Source organism: Camarhynchus parvulus, chromosome 29 (assembly GCF_901933205.1).
Source record: "Camarhynchus parvulus chromosome 29, STF_HiC, whole genome shotgun sequence".
Taxonomy (NCBI): domain Eukaryota; kingdom Metazoa; phylum Chordata; class Aves; order Passeriformes; family Thraupidae; genus Camarhynchus; species Camarhynchus parvulus.
Genome location: NC_044599.1, coordinates 1069301 through 1090727, shown reverse-complemented (window position 1 = coordinate 1090727; position 21427 = coordinate 1069301). Strand labels below are relative to the sequence as shown.

The following is a 21427-nucleotide window of genomic DNA, read 5'->3' as shown; positions in this document are numbered from 1 at the left end:
ACAAGGCCTGGACACGAGGACGCGGCTCCAGCGGGCCCTGCCAGGTTGGTGGCCCCGTGGCCACTGGTCACGTCCCCTCTGTCCAGCCTGGCAATGTCCCCACTGTCCCCTCTGGCTGGATCCTCCAGGACACACCTGAGGCCTCCCCAGCCCCTTCCCACACAGCTGTGGTCACCTCTGAGTGACCAGAGTGACCACTGTCCTTGTCCCCAGAGTGAGCACAGTCACTGTCCCTGTCCTGTCCCCCTGCAGCCCAGCCTGGGGGGCACCGGGGGCACTGGGGGGGTTTTGGTTTTCGTTTCTCCACTCCGAGCACTTGAACGAGCACTCGCTTTTGTTCTGTTCCCCCGTTCCCATTCCCAGCCCTGTTCCCATTCTCTTCCCTGTTCCCATCCCCTTTTCCCATTCCCATTCCCCTTTCCCTGTTCCCCCTTCCCCATTCCTGTGCTCCTTTTTCCTTTCCCCGTTCCCCTTTTCCCATTCCAGTTCACATGCCCTGTTCCCCTTTTCCTGTTCCTGTGCCCCTTTTTCCCGTTCTCTTTTTCCCATTCCCTTTCCCCTTCTCCCATTCCTTTTCCTGTTCCCTTTCCCCATTCCCTTTTTGCCTTTCCCCATTCCCCTTTCCCATCCCTGTTCCCTTTCCCCTTTTCCCACTCCCAATCCCCATTCCCCTTTCCCCTTTCCCCATTCCCATTTCCATTTTCCCTTTCCCCTTTTCCCATTCCCATCCCTGTTCCCTTTCCCCTTTTCCCATTCCCCATTCCCCATTCCCCTTTCCCCTTTTCCTCATTCCCATTCCCCTTTCCCCATCCCCATTCCCCATTCCCATTCCCCTTTTCCCCATTCCCATTCCCCTTTTCCCCATTCCCATTCCCCTTTTCCCCATTCCCATTCCCCTTTCCCCTTTCCCCATTCCCACTTTTCCCTTTCCCCTTTTCCCCTTTCCCCACTCCCAGTCCCCATTCCCCATTCCCCTTTCCCCATTCCCATTCCCCTTTTCCCCATTCCCTTTCCCCTTCCTTCCCTTTTCCCCATTCCCTTTCTCCCCCCCCCCCCCCCCTCTCCCCTTTCCCTTTCCCATTCCCATTCCCTTTTCCCCATTTCCCTCCCTTTCCCTTTCCCCATTCCCTCCCCTTCCCTCCCCCCTCCCCATTCCCCATTCCATTTCTTCCCCCTTTCCCCTCCCCCCCACCCCATTCCCATTCCCCTTTTCTCCATTCCCATTCCCCTTTCCCCTTTCCCCATTCCCATTCCCATTTTCCCGGTTCCCCATTCCCGGCCCCGCTCCCCCTGACCTAATTCGGAGCCCCCGGGGCCACAAATGAGGCCCGGGGACATCCGGGGCCACCCACGGCGACAGCGGCTCCCAAGGCCGCAGCGACATCGGCGCTAATGAACGCAATTAACGCAATTAACGCCGGGAACGCGGCCGCGGCGCTTGGCCGCGCTCCACCCGCCTGGCCCGGGGCCACCGAGCACGGAGGGGACAGAAAGGGGACAGGGATTCCTGGAAAACCTCGGGAAAACCGGGATTGAACACCGGGAATTCCTGGAAAAGCTCGGGAAAACCTGGATTTAACAGCAGGGATTCCTGGAAAACCTCAGGAAAACCTGGACAACACCGGGAATTCCTGGAAAAGCTCGGGAAAACCGGGATTTAACACCGGGAATTCCTGAGAAATCTCAAGAAAATCTGGATTTGACACCAGGAATTCCTGAAAAAAAAATCTCAGGGAAACCTGAATTTAACAGCAGGGATTCCTGGAAAACCACAGGAAAAATCGGATTTAACACCAGGAATTCCTGAGAACATCTCAGGAAAATCTGGGTAACAGCAGGAAAACCCCAGGAATTCCTAGAAAATCCCAGGAAAACCTTAAGAAAACCTGGATTTTAAGCCCAGCAATTCCTGGAAAACCTCAGGAATACTCCAGGAATTGGAGGGAATTCCCACGGTTCCAAGCCTGCATGCAAACCCCTGGAAAAAAAGGGGATTTCCTTGGAAAAGGGAAGTTTTTTATTGGGAAATGTGGGATGAGGGGCAGCGCCCGACCCTTCCGAGGGAAAATCCGGGGAAATAGAAAAAACCGGGAATATAAAATCTGGGAAAAACCGGGAAAAAACTGGGAAAACCCAGGGAAAATGGAGGATTTGGGGGATGGGAAGGAGCATCTTGGGAATTTCTGAGGTTCCCGAGGATGGAAAAGGAGAATTGCCAAAAAAATAGAATCTCTTGGGCTGGGAATGGCCCCGGAATTCCGGGAGTGGCCCCGGCCCTGCTGCTCCCACGGCTCCGGGATGAGATTCCCGAAATTCCAAATCCTGGGAGCTCAAGTCTTCAACAGGGGAAGGGTTCAGGCAAGGCCCACCTGGAAATCCAAGAAATCCCTGGAATTTTTGCTTGGATTCCACGGGAAACTCCCAAAAATCCCACGGGATTGGGATGCCATGATTCCCAGGGGAGCTGCTCCATGAATCCCCCCAAAATCCCCTGGAAAAACAGCCCCAAATCCATGGAAAAAACAGCCCCAAATCCATGGAAAATGAGCCCCAAATCCATGGAAAAAACAGCCCCAAATCCATGGAAAATGAGCCCCAAATCCCTGGAAAATGAGCCCCAAATCCCTGGAAAAACAGCCCCAAATTCCTGGGAAATGAGCCCCAAATCCATGGAAAAACACCCCCCAAATCCCCTGGAAAAAAAGCCTCAAGTTCCTGGGAAAACAGCCACAAATCCCTGGAAAAAGAACCCCAAAATCCCTGGAAAAGAACAACCCCAAAATCCTGAAAAACCACCCCAAATCCATGGAAAACCCCAACATTTTGGGAATTGTGCCCAGGATTTTGGAATTCCCTCCCTCCCAAGCCCAGCTTCTCCTTTTCCTTTTCATTTTTTTTTTTTTTTTTGGAAAAATTCAAAAACTGAGGAGTAAAATCCTCCAAGGGAAGGGGAATTCCCTGGGTGGAGGGCTGGAAATTCCATGGAAAATTGGGAATGAGGGAAAAGGGAATCCTGACCTGAGGAGAGGCCGGAGCAGCTCAGACAATCCCGAACCTTTCTGCCCTTTTCCGCTTCTTTGCCTGGATTTGGGAAGGGCCAAAAAGAGGGAAAATTCCAGAAATCCATGGGGAAAATCCCAGTAAAGAGAGAGAGAGAGGAAGGGGGTGGGAATGGGGAAATTCCTGATCCCAAAGGGTGGGAAAACCCCAGGATTTGGGGGGGGTTTCCTGAGGAAAAATTGTCCAAAACACAGAGAATTCCAAAGCCTGAATTCCTGGGAAAAAGACCCCAAAATTCCTGGGAAAATGACCCCAAATTCCAGGAAAAAACCAGCCCCAAATCCCTGGGAAAAAGGCCCCCAAATCCCTGGAAAAGCAGCTGGAATCCCTGGGAAATTGTCCCCAAATCCCTGTGAGAAGGGTCCCAAAATCTCAGGGAAAATGTCCCCAAATCCACGGAGAAACTCCCTAAATCCATAGAAGATGTCCCCTAAATCCATGGAAAACCCCCAAAATCCCTGGATTCCTCAAGGGTTGGGAAGTGGGAGGTGGTTTTGGGATGAGCCCAGGGATCCCAGGAATTCTGGCTCCAAGTCCTGGGAATTTCTGACTCCAAATCCTGGGAATTTCCCAGCCCCAAATCCCGGGAATTTCTGGCCCCAAATCTCGGGAATTCCCACCCCAAATCCCAGGAATTCCCGGCCCCAAATCCCAGAAATTTCTGGCCCCAAATCCCAGGAATTCCCAGCCCCACCTCGGAATCCTCAGCGGTGCCGGCCCCGGTGACGATCCCGAACCTTTCCTTCCTCTTCTTCAGCTTCTCATCCTCCTCGCTCTGGGAATGGGGTTGGGAATGTTGGGAATGGATCCCTGGGACCCCTCCCAATCCCATTCCAGGGCAGGGAAACATTCCTGTTATCCCTGGGTGACCCAATTCCCAAAAAACCCCAATTCCCAAAACCTCAATTCCTAAAAAACTCCCGTTCAAAAAAAATCCCAATTAAAAAAAACCTGATCCCCAAAAACCTCAACCCCCAAAAAACCCCAAAATTCCCCCAAAAACCCCAATTCCCCAAAAACCCCAATTCCCAAACCCCAATATTCCCAAAAACCCCAATTCCCAAAAATCCTAACTCCCCAAAACCCCAGCTCCCAAAAACCCAAAATTCCAAAAACCCCCAAATTCCCCAAACCCCAAAAAACCCAATTCCCAAAAAACCCAACCCAGGGAAGGAAAATTTGGAATTTTGGGATAATCCCGGGGTAGGGAGAGCACCCTGGCATTCCCAGAATTCCCAAAATTCCTGGAATTCCCAAATCTCACCTTCTTGGAAAGGGAGGAGACGTTGAGGCCGAACCTCTGGGCTCTTTCCTTGAGCTTTTCCAGATTTATCTGGGAAAAGGAGATTTGGGATTTGGGATCCCCGGCGCTTCCAAAGGGGGAAATTCCGGAATAAAAATTCCCAAAATTCCTCAGCTCTGGGAGCTTTTCCAGAGGGGCTGATCCTGGAAAAACTCCAGGGGTTTTTTGGTGAATTGCAACCCAAAATTTCAGCTGGGATCTCAAAATTCCCATTGGAATTCCCCAAATTCCACTTGAATTCCCCAAAATTCCACCCAAATTCCCAAAATTCCATGGGAATCCCAGATTTCCTCACCGTGGGTTTGGAGTCTGCCGAGAGCCCTGGGAAAAGGAGGAAAATTCCAGTCAGGAATTGGCCAAAATTCTTGGATTTCAGCCCAGAACTGGGAATTCCAGGAAAATCCCAACCCTGCATTTTTTGGGATGAAAAATCCCAGGAAAATTTGGTATCATTTGAGGTCCTTTCCCACCAAATCCTGAAATTTCTGCTCCCAAAAATGTGGGAAAAGGGAATTTGCAATCCCAGGGAATTCCCAGAATTCCAGGAATTCCCTCTGCTCACCTTTTGTGGGAATTGTGGCCAAGCCGAACCTGTGGGAATGAAAAAAAAAGGGAATTAGGGCTGGGATTTTGGGAATTAGGGCCAAAATTCCTACAAATTCCCTTTCCCCAGAGTTCCCTGATCCCAGAGATGAAAAACCCTCTAAGAATTCCAGCCCAGGCACGAATTTTTTTCCAAAATCCCACAAAATTCCCCAAAAAATCCTACAAAATTCCCACAAATCCCTTTTTCCAGAGTTCCCTGATCCCAAGGATTTGGAATCCTCTGGGGATTCCAGTCCAGTCCCATCTCCCCAGACAGGGATCCCATTCCAAATTCCTGGGATTCCACCCAGAATTCCCAAATTTCGCCCCAAAATTCCCAAATTTCCCCCCAAAATTCCCAAATTTCCGTGCTCACCGTGCTGCCCTCGCTGCCTTTTTGCTCTCCAGGCTGACGGGGACGTTGAACCTCTCGGCCCTTTTCTGCATCCTCTGGGAAATGGGAAAAATAAAAAGGGAATTCTGGGAATTCACAGCGAGAAAATTGGGATTTTCCAGCAAAAATTTAAGATTTTTCTGGGGAAAATTGGGATTCTCCAGCAAAAAAATTGGGATTTTCCAGGGGATTTTACCTCCATCTGGGAGATTTCCGAAGAGATTTTCACCACTTTCTTCTCCTGGATCCTGGAAAAAGTTTGGGGAAAAGGTGAGGGATGCTCCAGAGGCTGCTCCAGGAGGGATTTGGGATTCCCAAAATTTCCCTGATCCCCCTTTCCCAGCCCCTCATTCCCGGGTTTTCCTGGGAATTCTCCTCACACGTCGGGCGACTTCACGGCGCCTCCTCCACCTTCACCGGCGGCTCCGGCGCCTTGGGCTCCTCCTCCTGCAAACCCATGGAAAACATGGAAAATCCATGGGAAATCCATGGGAAATCCATGGGAAATCCATAACATCCATGGAAAATCCCTGGAAAACCCATGGGAAACCCATAAAACCCAAGGGAAATCCATGGGAAATATGGAAAATCCACGGGAAATCCACGGGAAATCCATAACATCCATGGAAAATCCCTGGAAAACCCATGGGAAACCCATAAAACCCAAGGGAAATCCATGGGAAATATGGAAAATCCACAGGAAATCCACGGAAATCCATAAAATCAGTGAGAAATCCATGGGAGATTCAAGGAAGATTCGTAAAATCTATAGGAAATCCATTAAAAAACCTATAAAATCCATGGGAGATCCACACGGGGAATCCATGGAAAATCCATGAGAAATCCACAGGAAATCCAAAACACCCATGGGAAATCCATGGGAAATATGGAAAATCCATGGAAAATCCAAAAAACCCATGGGAAATCCATGGAAAATATAGAAAATCCATAGAAAACCCATTGACAATCCATGGGAAGCCCATGGGAAATATGAAAAATCCATGAAAAATCCAGGGGACATCCAGAAAATCCATGGGAAACCCATGGGAGATCTGTAAAACCCATGGGAAACCCATAAAACCCATGGGTAATATGGAAAATCCATGGGAAATCCACGGGAAATCCCTAAAATCAGTGAGAAATCCATGGGAAATTTGAGGAAGATTCCTAAAATCCATGGAAAATCCATAGAAAATCCATAAAAAACCCATAAAGTCCATGGGAAATCCACATGGGAAATCCATGGGAAACCCATGGGAAATTTGGGAAATCCATGGGAAATATGGAAAATCCATGGGAAACCCATGGGAAATCCATGGGAAATATGGAAAATCCATGGGAAACCCACAGGAAATATGGAAAATCCATGAAAAATCCAGAGGACATCCAGAAAATCCACGGGAAACCCATGGGAGATCTGTAAAATCCATGGGAAATCCATAAAACCCATGGGAAATGCATAAAATTCATAAAACCCTTGGGAAAACCAGAAAGTCCATAGGAAACCCATGGCAAACCCATAAAATCCATGGGAAATCCATAGAAAACCCATGGAAATCTATGGGAAATCCATGGGAAATCCATGGGAAATCCATGGGAAATCCATGGAAATCCATGGGAAATCCATGGGAAATCCATGGGAAAGCTGGAGCATCCCAGGCACCAAACCGAAGGGATTTAATCCCAAAAAAAGATGAGGAAACGGGGAAATGATTGAAATTCTGGCACGCTGCCTCATTCCCACCCCAAACCCCCGGAAAATTGGGATGACCCCCAAAAATCCTCACCTCAATCTCCTCTCCCAGCACGTCCTCCTCGTTGGGCTCCTCTTCAGCTGGAAAAAAAGGAAATCAGGGAAAGATCAGAGTGGTAAAATTCTTTGGGAATCGCAGGAAAACGAGGATTTTTCTGGGGGGAAATGGGGTGGAAATTGCAGCTGGGAATGCCGTGGGGTTGGGATTTTGGGGAGCGCCCACCGTGCTCCTCCAGGTAGGCCTGGAGCCGGTGGATCAGGTCCTGCTTGTTGCCTTTGGCTTCCAGCCCCCGCGCCAGGCACTCCTGCTTCAGCTCGGCCAGCTGCGGATGGACGGGGGGGATCCCTCAGGACCCCCACACAGGGACCCCCCAGACCCCCAGAGCCCCCTCAGGATCCCCTCAGGGGCCCTCAGACTCTGCCCAGACCCTCAGATACCCCTCAGAGCCCCCCAGATCCCCCTCAGGACCCCCACCCAGGACCCCCTTCAAACCCCCTTCAAACCCTCTCAGAAGCCCCCCAGTACCCCAACCCAGGACCCCCTCAGACCCCCCCTAAAACCCTCAGATCCCCCTCAGGACCCCCACCCAGGACCCCCCAGAACCCCCATCAAACCCCCTCAGGACCCCCCCCACCCCCAGGGAACTAGGGCTCCCCCAGACCCTCAAACCCCCTCAGACCCCCCACCCCCAGGGCCCCTCCAGATCCCCCTCAGGACCCCCACCCACGACCCCCTTCAAACCCCCCTAAGACCCTCAAAGCCCCCTCAGGACCCCCACCCAGGACCCCCTCAGACACCCCCCACCCAGGGCCCCTCCAGATCCCCTCAGGACCCCAAGCAAGACCCCCTCAGAGGCCCCCAGATCCCCCTCAGGACCCCCACCCATGACCCCCTTCAAACCACCTCAGACCCCCCTAAGACCCTCAGAGCCCCCCAGGACCCCCTCAGAACCCCCAGAGCTCCCTCGGACGCTCAGATCCGCTCAGAGCCCCCTCAAAGTCCCCCAGATCCCCCTCGGGGCCTCAGGGAACCCTCAGAGCCCCCTCAGGGCTCCCTCAAAGTCCCCTCAGAGACCCTCAGGTCCCCCTCAGAGCCCCCGGCCCGTTTCCCGCCGTTCCCCCGCGCGCTCCCTCGGTCCCAGCCGCTGTCCCCCGGGGCTGTCCCGCTTGCCGGGCTCGGTCCCCGCGGTTTTCCCGGCCCCGCTCCCGCTCCCAGCGGCACCTTCAGCTTGTGCAGCTCCACCGGCTCCGCCGCCATCTTGTCACCCCCGCGCCGGTCCCGCCCCTCACGCCGCTCCGGCCAATCAGCGCCGCGCGTCCTCCGCCGCCCCGCCCACGTCCGCTGCTCGCCATTGGTCAGCGCTGCTGATGGAACCCGCAGGTGATTGGTCTGTCCGGCGTTGTGGGCGGGGCGATATTGACTGGCGTGCAGACGAACCAATGGAAGTAGGGGGTGCTGAGCGACAGCCAATGGAAAGAGAGGGCGGGAAACGCGGACTTCCGGGAGGTGTGACCGGGACCACAGCGGGGTCATTGAAGGACTCGGGTGTAATTAATTATTAAATATTATCTCGCTTCATTGGGCTATTAGCATTCCTAGATAGATTTAGATACCTATTATTTAGTAGCTCTGTTTATTATGTGTTTATTGTTTATAATGTTGTTACGTTCTTTGTGACATTTTTCGTTTATCTAAATATATCATTTGTTATGATTTAACCTGTTAAGTATATATTTATTGGGTAAAAATTGCTTTTATTGTAGCTATTTAATTAAACTGTTGTGTATTAAGTATTTTGTATTAATTGTTTATTCTAAATTTGCTCATTAATTATTGTCCTTCACCCAGGGGTGCAAAGCACAAATTTGGGGTCATTTTCCAGAACATTCCAGAGTTTCCCTCTCGCTTCCCCTCTCCAGGTGCTGCTCCCAATGGCTGCTGGTTTATTCCGTTATTAAAATGATAATAATTTAATTTGTTTGCGTGATTATTTAGTAGTATCGTGCTTTTCACCCTGCTTCCCACAGCTCCTGAGCCCCAACCACCCTCAATTAATAACTCAAATAAGTGAAGTAATTTAAATAATCAAAAACTAGAATAATGAGAATAATTAGAATTAGTGAAATAAATCTTTCTGGGTGTGGCGGCCGCCATGATGGGTGTGGCAGCCGCCATGATGGATGTGGCAGCCGCCATGATGGGTGTGGCAGCCGCCATGATGGATTGCGGCCGCCATGATGGATTGCGGCCGCCATGATGGATGTGGCGGCTTCCATGATGGGAGTGGCCGCTTCACTGTCAGGCCAGGCCGTATCTCCCGCACTAACCGGACACGCCCCCACCCCACGGGTCCGTCCCGGCCGCTCCGGACCCGCCACAACCCCGGTAACGGCGCCTGAAGCGTCCCCAGCGCGGCCCTGCCCACACTCAAGATGGCGCCGCACTCTGAGGCCTCACCGGAACCTCCAACATGGCGGCGCCCATCGCTGCGCTTTCAGTGACGTCATTATACTTCCGGTGCGGACCGGAAGGGGCGCCGCCATGGCGGCCGGGAGCTCTCGGGGCTGGTGAGGCCTTGGGGACACCGGGGGGGCCTTGGGGACACCGGGGGGGCCTTGGGGACACCGGGGGGGGTCTTGGGGACACCGGGAGGGCCTTGGGGACAGCGGTGGTGGCGGTCAGGGCGGGGGGGTCGGGATCGCGCCCGCGCCAGGCCCGGGTTTGGGGCTGGGGGCGCCCTGAGGGCCCCGCGTCCTCTTCGTGTCACCTCAGCGTCACCTCAGTGTCCCCAGACCCCCTCCTGTCACCCCCATGTCCCCTGTCTGTCCCCATCTTGTCCCCAGTCCCTTCTGGTGTCCCCTCTGCTGTCCCCCAGTGTCCCCAGTTGTCCCTCGGTGTCCCCCAGGGTGTGGTGGCACTCGGGGAGGTGACACTGACGGTCCTTGTCCCCTCCCCGGTGTCCCCAACCCCCCCCCAAGTGTGGTGTGACCCCTGGGGTGACACAGGTGACACTGAGGTGACATTGCTGCGTCCCCAGATGCCACCATGGCCACCAGCTGCTCAGTGTCCCCTCCATGTCCCCCTGCCCTGTGTCCCCCTTGTCCCCAACCCCCCCCCAGCTGTGATGTGACCCCCGAGGTGACCCCGAGGTGACACCGGGGGTGACATTGCTGCGTCCCCAGATGCCACCATGGCCACCAGCCGCTCGGAGGACGAGGAGTCCCTGGCGGGGCCCAAGCGGGGCCCGGCCACCCCCGTGGGGACTGTCCCCAAACGGCGCAGCTCCTCCAGGTAAGGGACACTGGGGACACCCGGGGGACACAGGGGACACACAGGGGACACACAGGGACAGGGACTGTCCCCAAACGGCGCAGCTCCTCCAGGTAAGGGACACTGGGGACATTGGGGACAGTGAAGGGACACTGGGGACAGGGAGGGGACACTGGGGACAGGGAGGGGACACAGGGCACCCAGGGGACACAGGGAGGGGACACAAGGGGGGGTGAGGGGGTTTGGAGCTGAGCCCAGCCCGGGATGAGGGTGGGGACACCTGGGGACACTGCAGGGGGACCCCGTGGTCCCTCCCAGTCCCTCCCAGTCCCTCCCAGTCACTCCCAGTTTGGTGCTCAGGTTCATCAAGCGGGGGAAGTTCGAGTCCAGCCTGGCCAAGCCCCCAGTGCCCTCCCAGTCAATCCCAGTTTAACCCAGTCCATCCCAGTGCCCTGTGCTGCTCTCCCACTGGTTCCCAGTCAATCCCAGTCAATCCCAGTCAATCCCAGCTCCATCCCAGCTCCCTCCCAGTCCATCCCAGTCAATCCCAGTTAACTCCAGTCAATCCCAGTCCCTCCCAGTCCCTCCCAGTTTGGTTTTTAGGTTCATCAAGCGGGGGAAGTTCGACAATGAGCTGGTCAAGTCCAGCCTGGCCAAGCCCCCAGTCAATCCCAGTTTAACTCCAGTCAATCCCAGTCAATCCCAGTCCCTCCCAGCTCCATCCCAGTCCCTCCCAGCTCACTCCCAGTGGTTCCCAGTCCCTCCCAGTCCCTCCCAGTTTGGTGCTCAGGTTCATCAAGCGGGGGAAGTTCGACAATGAGCTGGTTGAGTCCAGCCTGGCCAAGCTCCCAGTGCCCTCCCAGTCCATCCCAGTTAACTCCAGTTAACTCCAGTCAATCCCAGTCCCTCCCAGCTCCATCCCAGTCCCTCCCAGTCCCTCCCAGTTTGGTGCTCAGGTTCATCAAGCGGCGGAAATTGGATGATGAGCTGGTTGAGTCCAGCCTGGCCAAGCCCCCAGTCAATCCCAGTTTAACCCAGTCCATCCCAGTCAATCCCAGTTTAACTCCAGTCAATCCCAGTCAATCCCAGTCCCTCCCAGCTCCATCCCAGTCAATCCCAGTTTAACTCCAGTCCATCCCAGTCTAACCCAGTCAATCCCAGTCCCTCCCAGCTCCATCCCAGTCCCTCCCAGTGGCTCCCAGTGACTCCCAGTTTGGTGCTCAGGTTCATCAAGCGGCGCAAGTTCGACGATGAGCTGGTCGAGTCCAGCCTGGCCAAGTCCTCGCGGGCCAAGGGGGGTCCCGAGCTCCCCCCCAGGCCCGCGGGGGCCGCGGGGCCGGCGGGGGGGGGAGGGGCGGCCACCGAGCCCCCCCCGGGAGAGAGGAAAAAGGTGGGGAAACAATGGGGGGTGTGGGGGGGAAATTGGGGGAATAAATATGGGAATTTGGGGATTTGAGGGAATTGGGGAAAATGTGGGAATTTGGGGGGAAAATGTGGGGTTATGGGGATTCGGGAAAAATGGGAATGTGGGGGTTTGGGGAAGAAAGGGGGGAATTGGGGAAAAATGGGAATTTGGGAAGAATATGGGATCGTGGGGTTTGGTGAGGAAAGGGGGGAATTTTGGGGGGAAAGGAAGGAATTTGGGGGGGGAAAGGGGGGGAATTGGGAAAAAGATGGGAATTTGGGGTTTGGGGGGAAAAAGGGGGGGATCCCTCAAGTCAGTCAGGGACATCCTGGGGATCCCTCGGGTGTCACTCAGGTGTCACTCACCCCCAGGTGTCACTCAGGTGTCACTCAGGTGTCACCCAGGTGTCACTCAGGTGTCACTCAGGTGTCACTCACCCCCCAGGTGTCACTCAGGTGTCACCCAGGTGTCACTCAGGTGTCACTCAGGTGTCACCCCCCAGGTGTCACCCAGGTGTCACCCAGGTGTCACTCAGGTGTCACTCAGGTGTCACTCACCCCCCAGGTGTCACTCAGGTGTCCCAGACTGTGACCCCCCCACTCAGGGACACTGGGGACCCCTCGGGTGTCACTCAGGTGTCACCCAGGTGTCACTCCCCCCCAGGTGTCACCCAGGTGTCACTCAGGTGTCACTCAGGTGTCACCCCCAGGTGTCACCCAGGTGTCACTCAGGTGTCACTCAGGTGTCACCCCCAGGTGTCACCCCCAGGTGTCACTCAGGTGTCACTCAGGTGTCACCCAGGTGTCACTCAGGTGTCACTCAGGTGTCACCCAGGTGTCACTCAGGTGTCACCCCCCCCAGGTGTCCCGGGCCGTGCCCCCCCCGGCCCCCCCCGGGCCCGGCCCCCCCCCGGCGCTGCCCAAGAGGCTCAAGAAGAGCAAACCCAGCCCGGCCCCCCGCGACCTGGGCAGGTGGAAACCCGCGGATGATCTGCTGCTCATCAACGCCGTGCTGCAGGTGAGGGCACACCTGGGGGGGCTTGGGGAGACCCCCGCCCACCTGGGGAACCCCCCCTCGATTGGGAGAACCCCCCCCCCTTAATTGGGAGAACCCCCCCTAATTGGGGGATTTTCGGGGTTTTTGGGGGGAACCCCTGGAACGATCGCTTAGGACCTGTGGTGCAGGTGAGACATACCTGGGGGGTTTGGGGAGGTTTTGGGGGGGTCTCTCCTCACCTGGAGGGATTTGGGGGACCCCCCCCTCAACTGGGGAGCCCTCACACACCTGGGGAACCCCCAAACCCCGGGGGAACCCCCCCTTAATTGGGGAATTTGGGGGGAACGCCAAAGAAGGGACCTGGCCAGGTGGGGACTCATCAGTGAGGGGTTGAGCTACAGGTGAGGGCTCACCTGGGGGGCTTTGGGGAGGTTTTGGGGGTCTCTCCTTGCCTGGAAGGACTTGGGGGACCCCCACCCACCTGGGGGAACCCCCAAACCCCGGGGGACCCCCCTTAATTTGGGGATTTTGGGGGGAACCCCCAGAATGGCTCCATAAAGGTGGAAACACATCTGGGACTTGTGGTGCTGTAGGTCAGGGCTCACCTGGGGGGCTTTGGGGAGGTTTTGGGGGGTCTCTCCTCACCTGGAGGGACTTGGGGGATCCCCACCCACCTGGGGGAACCCCCACAAACCTGGGGACCCCCCACAAACCTGGGGACCCCCTTTAATTGGGGAATTTGGGGGGGAACCCCTGAAGGGTCACTTAGGACCCAATGGCTCCTTGTGCTGCAGGTGAGACGCACCTGGGGGACTTTGGGGGGTGCCCCTCACCTGCAGGATTTGGGGGTGACCCCAGCACCCCCAGGACCCCTCCCCCGTTGATTTTTGGGGTTTCCCCTCCCCCCCAGACCAACGACCTGACCTCGGTGCACCTGGGGGTGAAGTTCAGCTGCCGCTTCACCCTGCGCGAGATCCAGGAGCGCTGGTACTCGCTGCTCTACGACCCCGTCATCTGCAAGTGAGGGCACTTCGGGGGGTCCTGGGGGTCTTTGGGGGGTCCCACAGGTGTGGGGGGGTCGTGGGACTCAGGGGACACGGGTGACACCCATGTGACACCCATGTGACACCCATGTGACACCCGTGAGACACCCGTGGGACACCCGTGGGACACCCAGGAGCGCTGGGAGCTTCTGCTTTAGGCCCCTCAGGTGTCCCCGAGGGGGTCACAGGTGGGGATTTGGGGACAATTCCAGCAGCAGTGTCACCTGTGTCCCCAGGCTCTCCTGCCAGCCATGGGGCTGTCCCTGAGGGATGTCACAGGGATGTTCTCGATGTCCCCAGTGTCCCCAGTGTCCCCAATGTCCCTGATGTCCCCAATGTCCCCCCAGTGTCCCCAATGTCCCCCCAGTGTCCCCAGTGTCCCCAATGTCCCCAATGCCCCAAGTGTCCCCAATGTCCCTGATGTCCCCAGTGTCCCCAATGTCCCCGATGTCCCTGATGTCCCCAGTGTCCCCAGTGTCCCCAATGTCCCCGATGTCCCTGATGTCCCCAGTGTCCCCAATGTCCCTGATGTCCCCAGTGTCCCCAATGTCCCCGATGTCCCCAGGCTCTCGTGCCAGGCCATGCGCCAGCTGCACCCCGAGGCCGTGGCCGCCATCCAGAGCAAGGTCCTGTTCAGCAAGGCCGAGGAGCAGCTGCTGACCCGCGTGCCGTCGGTCAGTGTCCCCTAAATGTCCCCAAATGTCCCCTAATGTCACCTGGCATCATCCCCCTGACCCGCGTGCCATCGGTCAGTGTCCCCACATGTCCCCTAATGTCCCCTAATGTCACCTGGCATCATCCCCCTGACCCGCGTGCCATCGGTCAGTGTCTCCAGATGTCACCTGACATCACCTAATGTCACCTAATGTCCCCTAATGTCACCAGGGGTCATCCCCCTGCTGCTGACCCGTGTGCTATCAATAGGGACTGTCCCCAAATGTCCCCAGAGCCCTGTCCTGTCTCTAGACACCTTCGAGGACCTGCTGCATGTCATGTTTTACCCTGCCAGGACCTGTCCCCTGCCATGCCCCATGTCCTCTGCTGTGTCCCCATGTCCCTTGGTGTCCCCTGACGTGTCCCTTGGTGTCCCCAAATGTCCCCAGAGCCCTGTGCCCTCGCTGGACACCTTCCAGGAGCTGCTGCAGCGCCACCCCGCCGTGTTTTACCCTGCCAGGACCCCCAAGGCCCTGCAGCTGCACTGGCAGCTCCTGCGCCAGTACCACCTGCTGCAGGACCAGACAGGTGGGGAGGGGTCCTGGGGGGTCCTGGAAGGGTCCTGGAAGGGTTTTGGGGTGATTTAGGGGGTCCCAAGGGGTCCTGGAAGGGTTTTGGGGGGGATTTTGGGGGTTTTGGGGAGAGTTTGGGAGGTCCTGGAAGGTTCAAGGAGCCCCAGATTACAGCAGCTCCTGCACCTGTAGCACCCGGACAGGTGGGGAGGGGGCTTCAAGGGGTCCTGGAGGGGGTTTGGGGGGTCCTGGAGGGGTTTTAGGGTAAATTTAGGGGAGTTTGGGGGTCCCTGGGTGGGATTTTTTGGGGTCTGACGCCCCCTGGCCCCGCAGTGCAGCCCCTCCCCAAGGGGGATTTGGGTTTTTTGGGGTTTTTTTGGGGGTTTTTTGGGGGTCTGACCCCCCTGGCCCCGCAGTGCAGCCCCTCCCCAAGGGGGATCAGGTCCTGAATTTCTCCGACGCCGAGGAGCTGCTGGACGACGGCAAACTCAGGTGGGGCTGGGGGCTCCGGGGGGGGATTTGGGGGGGAATTTGGGGAGGTTTGGGGGGTCTGGGAGGGATTTTGGGGGGGTTTTGGGGCTCTGCGGGGGATTTGGAGGGGTTTGGGAGGGAATTTTTGGGGCTCTGAGGGGGATTTTGGGGGGGAATTTGGGGGAGTCTGGGGGGGAATTTGGGGGGGGAATTTAGGGAGGTTTGGGGGGTCTGAGGGGGATTTGGGGTTGATTGGGGGAAATTGGGGGGGGGGATTTGGGGAAGAATTTGGGGTCGACTGGGGGGAATTTGGGGGGTTCGGGGGGCTCTGTCAGGATTTGGGGTTTCTGGGGGGATTTGGGGTCTCTGTGTCACCTCTCACCCCCCACAGGGACGTGCGGGACGAGGTCCTGGAGCACGGTGAGACCTCCGTGTCCGTGTGTCTGTCCTGAGCTCACCGCGGCTGACCCTCTGTCTGTCTGTCTGTCAGACCTGACCCTGTGTCTGTCTGACCCTGTCTGTCTGTCTGTGCAGAGCTGACCCTGTCTGTCTGACCGTGTCTGTCTGTCTGTCAGAGCTGACTGTGGCTGACCCTGTCTGTCTGTCTGTCTGTCTGACCCTGTCTGTCCGTCTGTCCGTGCAGAGCTGACCGTGGCTGACCGGCGGCAGAAGCGCGAGATCCGGCAGCTGGAGCAGGAGCTGCACCGCTGGCAGGTGCTGGTGGATTCCATCACAGGTGGGCACGGCCGTCTGTCCGTCCGTCCGTCTGTCCGTCCGCCTGTCCATCCCTGGGTCTGTCTGTCCTTGTGTCCATCCCTGGGTCCATCCTTGCTCATCCTTGGGTCTGGCCAAGCGTCCGGCTGTCCATCCCTGGGTCCTTCTGTCCATCCCTGGGTCCGTCTGTCTGTCCCTGGGTCCTTCTGTCCATCCCTGGGTCCGTCTGTCCGTCCCTAGGTCCTTCTGTCCATCCCCGGGTCCGTCCCTGTGTCCGTCTGTTGATCCTTGGGGTTCTGGCTGTTTGTCCGTCCCCACGTCTATCCCTGTGTCCGTCTGTCCATCCCTGTGTCCATCCCTCTGTCCCCTCTCTGTTGCGTTGTCTGTCTGTCCCCTGAGTGTCCCCATTGTCCGTCTGTCCCATCGCTGTCCCTCTGTCCCTCTGTCCCCAGGGTTGAGCTCCCCAGATTTTGACATTGAGACTCTGGTGCTGCTCCCCATTGTCCCCATTGTCCGTCTGTCCCCATTGTCCCCATTGTCCGTCTGTCCCATCATTGTCCCCATTGTCCGTCTGTCCCATCGCTGTCCCTCTGTCCCTCTGTCCCCAGGGATGAGCTCCCCGGATTTCGACAGTCAGACTCTGGCCGTGCTGCGGGGTCGGATGGTTCGGTACCTGATGCGCTCCCGCGAGGTCAGACCCCAAAAACACCCTACAAACCCCCCCAAAACCACCCCAAAAACATCCCCAAAACCACCCCAAAAACATCCCCAAAAACATCCCCAAAACCACCCTAAAAACACCCCAAAACCACCCCAAAAACATCCCCAAATACCCAAAATCCCAAAACCACCCCAAAACCCCCAAAACAGCCCGAAAATATCCCCAAAACATCCTCCAAAACGACCCCAAAAACATCCCCAAAACCACCCCCAAAACACCCCAAAAAGCACCCTAAAAATACCCCAAAAACATCCCCAAAACCACCCCAAAACCATCCCAAAATACCCAAAACCACCCCAAAAACATCCCCAAAAACTCCAAAAAACCCCAAACTCCCCTCCCCAAAAAACCCCAAACCCTCCCAGATCACCCCAAGATCCCTCCAAAAACCTCAGCAACTCCCCACAAAAACCCCAAAAAACTCCCCAAACTCCCCATGAGGACCTCCCCAAAACCCCAAATCCCCCAAAAACCCCAAATCCCCCCCAAAAACCCCAAATCCCCCCAGATCACCCTGGGCAGAGCCACCAAGGACAACCAGATCGACGTGGACCTGGCTCTGGAGGGCCCGGCCTGGAAGATCTCCCGCAAGCAGGGTGGGTTTGGGGGTTTTTTTGGGGTTTTTTTTGGGGTCTCCAGAGGTTTAGGGGTGTCCTCACAAGGATTTTGGGGAGTTTTTGGGGTTTTTTTGGGGGTTTTTATGGGGTTTTAGGGGGAGTTGCTGAGGTTTTTGGAGTGGTCTCAGGGTGGGGGGATTGGGGGTTTTTTTAGGGGAGATTTGGGGTTTTGGGGTTTTTTTTTGGGTGGGTTTTGAGGTCCCCCATGGGTTTGGGGATATTTTGGGACAAATATCCAGGGTTTTTTGGGGGTTTCTGGGTGGTTGTTTTGGGGTTTTTGGGGGGGTTTAATGGGGTTTATGAAGGGATCCCAGGGTGATCTGGGGGGGGCAGATTTGGAGTTTTTTGGGGGGAGGATTTGGGGTTTTTTTGGGGGGGATTTTGATGGGGTTTTTTGGCATCTCCCACGGGGTTTTGGGGTTTTTGAGATGCCCTGAGGGATTTTTGGGGTGATTTTTGGGGCATTTCTATCAAAGCTCTTCCCTTTCTCCACCAACCCCTTCCCCACCCCTTTAACCCCCCCCCCAAAACCCTCAGGGGTGGTCGAGAACCCTTTGGAATTTTTGGGGAATTCCCGGAAATCGCCCGAAATTCCCGAATTTCCCCAAATTTCCAGGGGTGATCAAGCTGAAGAACAACGGGGAATTCTTCATCGCCAACGAGGGCCGGCGGCCGATCTTCATCGACGGCCGCCCCGTGCTGGGGGGCAGCAAATGGAAACTCAGCAACAACTCCGTGGTCGAGGTGGGATTTGGGGGGTCCTGGGGGGATTTGGGGGGGTCCTGGGGGATTTGGGGGGTCCTGGTGGGATTTGGGGGGTCCCAAGGGGTTTCTCGGGGGGATTTGGGGGTCCTGGGGAATTTGGGGGGTCCTGGGGGGATTTGGGGGAATTTGGGGGGTCCCAAGGGCCCTGGGAGGTTTTGAGGTGCCCTGGGTGGGATTTGGGGGTCCTGGGGGGATTTGGGGGGTCCCCAAGGGGTTTTCAGGGGGGATTTGGGGGGTTCTGGGCATGTTTGGGGGTCTTAAGGAGGATTTGGGGAATCCTGAGGGGTCCTGGGGGGATTTGGGGGAATTTGGGGGGGGTCCTTGAGGGGTCCTGGGTGGGTTTGGGGGAATTTGGGGGGTCCCCAAAGGCTCCTGTGGAGGTTTTGAGGTGCCCTGGGTGGGATTTGGGGGGTCCTGGGGGGATTTGGGGGTCCTGGGGGGATTTGGGGGGTCCCCAAGGGGTTTTCAGGGGGATTTGGGGGGTCCTGGGGCTGTTTGGGGGGTCTTAAGGAGGATTTGGGGGGTCCCCAAGGGGTTTGGGGGAGATTTGGGGGTCCTGAGGGGTCCTGGGTGGGTTTGGGGAATTTGGGGGTCCCCAAGGGCTCCTGTGGAGGTTTTGAGGTGCCCTGGGTGGGATTTGGGGATCCTGGGGGGGTTTGGGGGTCCTGGGGATTTGGGGGGTCCCCAAGGGGTTTTCAGGGGATTTGGGGGGTCCTGGGGGAATTTGGGGAGTCCTGGGTGGGTTTGGGGGAGATTTGGGGGGGGTCCCCAAGTGCTCCTGGGGAGGTTTTGAGGTGCCCTGGGTGGGATTTGGGGGGTCCTGGGGGGATTTGGGGGTCCCCAAGGGGTTTCTCAGGGGATTTGGGGGGTTCTGGGCATGTTTGGGGGGTCTTAAGGAGGATTTGGGGAGTCCTGAGGGGTCCTGGGGATTTGGGGGGAATTTGGGGGGTCCTTGAGGGGTCCTGGGTGGGTTTTGGGGAATTTGGGGGTCCCCAAAGGCTCCTGTGGAGGTTTTGAGGTGCCCTGGGTGGGATTTGGGGATCCTGGGGGATTTGGGGGGGTCCTGGGGGGATTTGGGGGTCCTGGGGATTTGGGGGTCCCCAAGGGTTCAGGGGGATTTGGGGGGTCCTGGAGGTTTGGGGGATATTTGGGGAGTCCTGGGTGGGTTTGGGGAGATTTGGGGGGTCCCCAAAGGCTCCTGGGAGGTTTTTGAGGTGCCCTGGGTGGGATTTGGGGGGTCCTGGGGGGATTTGGGGGGGTCCTGGGGGATTTGGGGGTCCCCAAGGGGTTTTCAGGGGGATTTGGGGGGGTTCTGGGCATGTTTGGGGGGTCTTAAGGAGGATTTGGGGGGTCCCCAAGGGGTTTGGGGGAGATTTGGGGGGGTCCTGGGGGGTCCTGGGTGGGTTTGGGGGGATTTTGGGGGGGTCCCCAAGGGGTTTTCAGGGGGATTTGGGGGATATTTGAGGTGCCCTGGGTGGGATTTGGGGTCCTGGGGGGATTTGGGGGGGTCCTGGGGGTCCTGGGTGGGTTTGGGGGGATTTTGGGGGGTCCTGAGGAGGATTTGTGGGGGTTCTCGGGGGTCCCCAAGGGGTTTTGAGAGGGTTTGGGGAGTCCCCAAGGGGTCCTGGGGGGTTTTGGGGGGGATCTGGGGGGTCCTGGGGGGGATTTGGGGGTCCCAGGATTTTGGGGAGGGGTCTCTGGAGAATTCCCGGATTTGGGGGGATCTTGGGGAGGGGTCTCTGGGATTTTGGGGGTCCTGGGGGGGTCTCTGGGATTTTGGGGGTCCTGGGGGGTTTGTGGGATTTTGGGGAGGGGTCTCACAGCCCCTCCCCCCCCAGATCGCCAGTCTCCGCTTCGTGTTCCTGATCAATCACGAGCTGATCGCCATGATCCGCAGCGAGGCCGCGCGCCTCGGCCACCAGTGACACCAGTACGGACCAGTACGGACCAGTACGGGACTGGGAGCCCACCAGTAACACCAGTACGGGACTGGGAGCCCACCAGTGACACCAGTATGGGACTGGGATTGTCCCAGTGACACCAGTACGGGACTGGGAGCCTCCCAGTGACACCAGTATGGCACCAGTATGGCACTGGGACCATCCCAGTGACACCAGTGTGGGACTGGGATGGTCCCAGTAACACCAGGGACACCAGTATGGCACCAGTGACACCAGTATGGCACTGGGAGCCAACCAGTGACACCAGTATGGGACTGGGAGCCTCCCAGTAACACCAGTGGGGGACTGGGATTGTCCCAGTGACACCAGTGTCACCAGTATGGCACCAGTGACACCAGTATGGGACTGGGACCATCCCAGTTTTGGACTGGGATCCTCCCAGTAACACCAGTGTGGGACTGGAACTGTCCCAGTGCCACCAGTTTGAGATTGGGATCATCCCAGTGCTCCCAGTATGGGACTGGGATCCTCCCAGTAACACCAGTATGGGACTGGGATTGTCCCAGTAGCACCAGTTTGGAACTAGGACTGTCCCAATCCTCCCAGTTTGGGACTGGGGTCCTCCCAGTGCTCCCAGTATGGGACTGGGATTGTCCCAGTAACACCAGTTTGAGATTGGGATCACCCCAGTGATACCAGTATGGGACTGGGACCCTCCCATTGCTCCCAGTTTGGGGCTGGAACTGTCCCTGTGACCTCCCAGTAACACCAGTATGGGACTGGGATTGTCCCAGTGACACCAGTGTGGGACAAGAACCCTCCCAGTAGCACCAGTTTGGGACTGGGATTGTCCCAGTGCTCCCAGTTTGGGACTGGGATTGTCCCAGTGCTCCCAGTTTGGGGCTGGGACCCTCCCAGTTTGGGACTGGGATTGTCCCAGTGCTCCCAGTTTGGGGCTGGGACCCTCCCAGTGCTCCCAGTTTGGGGCTGGGACCCTCCCAGTGCTCCCAGTTTGGGACTGGGACCCTCCCAGTGCTCCCAGTTTGGGACTGGGATTGTCCCAGTGCTCCCAGTTTGGGACTGGGATTGTCCCAGTGCTCCCAGTTTGGGACTGGGATTGTCCCAGTGCTCCCAGTTTGGGACTGGGATTGTCCCAGTGCTCCCAGTTTGGGACTGGGACCCTCCCAGTGCTCCCAGTTTGG

The 21427-nt window shown here is 57.0% G+C and overlaps 2 protein-coding genes across 3 annotated transcripts; one reads left to right on the top strand and one right to left on the bottom strand.

Moving 5' to 3' along the window:
• Nucleotides 1–1999: 1999 nt before the first annotated feature.
• Nucleotides 2000–8353, bottom strand: SARNP (SAP domain containing ribonucleoprotein). Its single transcript, XM_030967218.1, is given in 13 exon segments — nucleotides 2000–2369; nucleotides 3019–3081; nucleotides 3755–3835; nucleotides 4325–4393; nucleotides 4659–4684; nucleotides 4926–4954; nucleotides 5325–5398; nucleotides 5539–5590; nucleotides 5723–5738; nucleotides 5741–5789; nucleotides 7130–7176; nucleotides 7319–7418; nucleotides 8318–8353. Coding segments are annotated over 12 exon segments (621 nt in total). The 3' UTR covers nucleotides 2000–2369; nucleotides 3019–3039.
• Nucleotides 8354–9609: 1256 nt separating this feature from the next.
• On the top strand, nucleotides 9610–21191 carry MCRS1 (microspherule protein 1). 2 transcript variants are annotated; one of them, XM_030967193.1, is made up of 14 exons: nucleotides 9610–9663; nucleotides 10279–10387; nucleotides 11591–11756; nucleotides 12633–12788; nucleotides 13678–13787; nucleotides 14376–14484; nucleotides 14914–15052; nucleotides 15453–15528; nucleotides 15899–15927; nucleotides 16151–16243; nucleotides 16830–16912; nucleotides 17451–17538; nucleotides 18176–18303; nucleotides 20163–21191. In XM_030967193.1, exons 2-14 carry the CDS (start codon nucleotides 10287–10289, stop codon nucleotides 20247–20249), a joined length of 1365 nt encoding a protein of 454 aa, XP_030823053.1. In that variant the 5' UTR covers nucleotides 9610–9663; nucleotides 10279–10286; the 3' UTR covers nucleotides 20250–21191. The 2 variants fall into 2 exon arrangements, with proteins under 2 accessions (XP_030823053.1, XP_030823054.1); XM_030967194.1 differs by lacking the exons at nucleotides 9610–9663; nucleotides 10279–10387 and adding an exon at nucleotides 10424–10479 and having other exon boundaries at nucleotides 20163–21190.
• The last annotated feature ends 236 nt before the right edge of the window (nucleotides 21192–21427 follow it).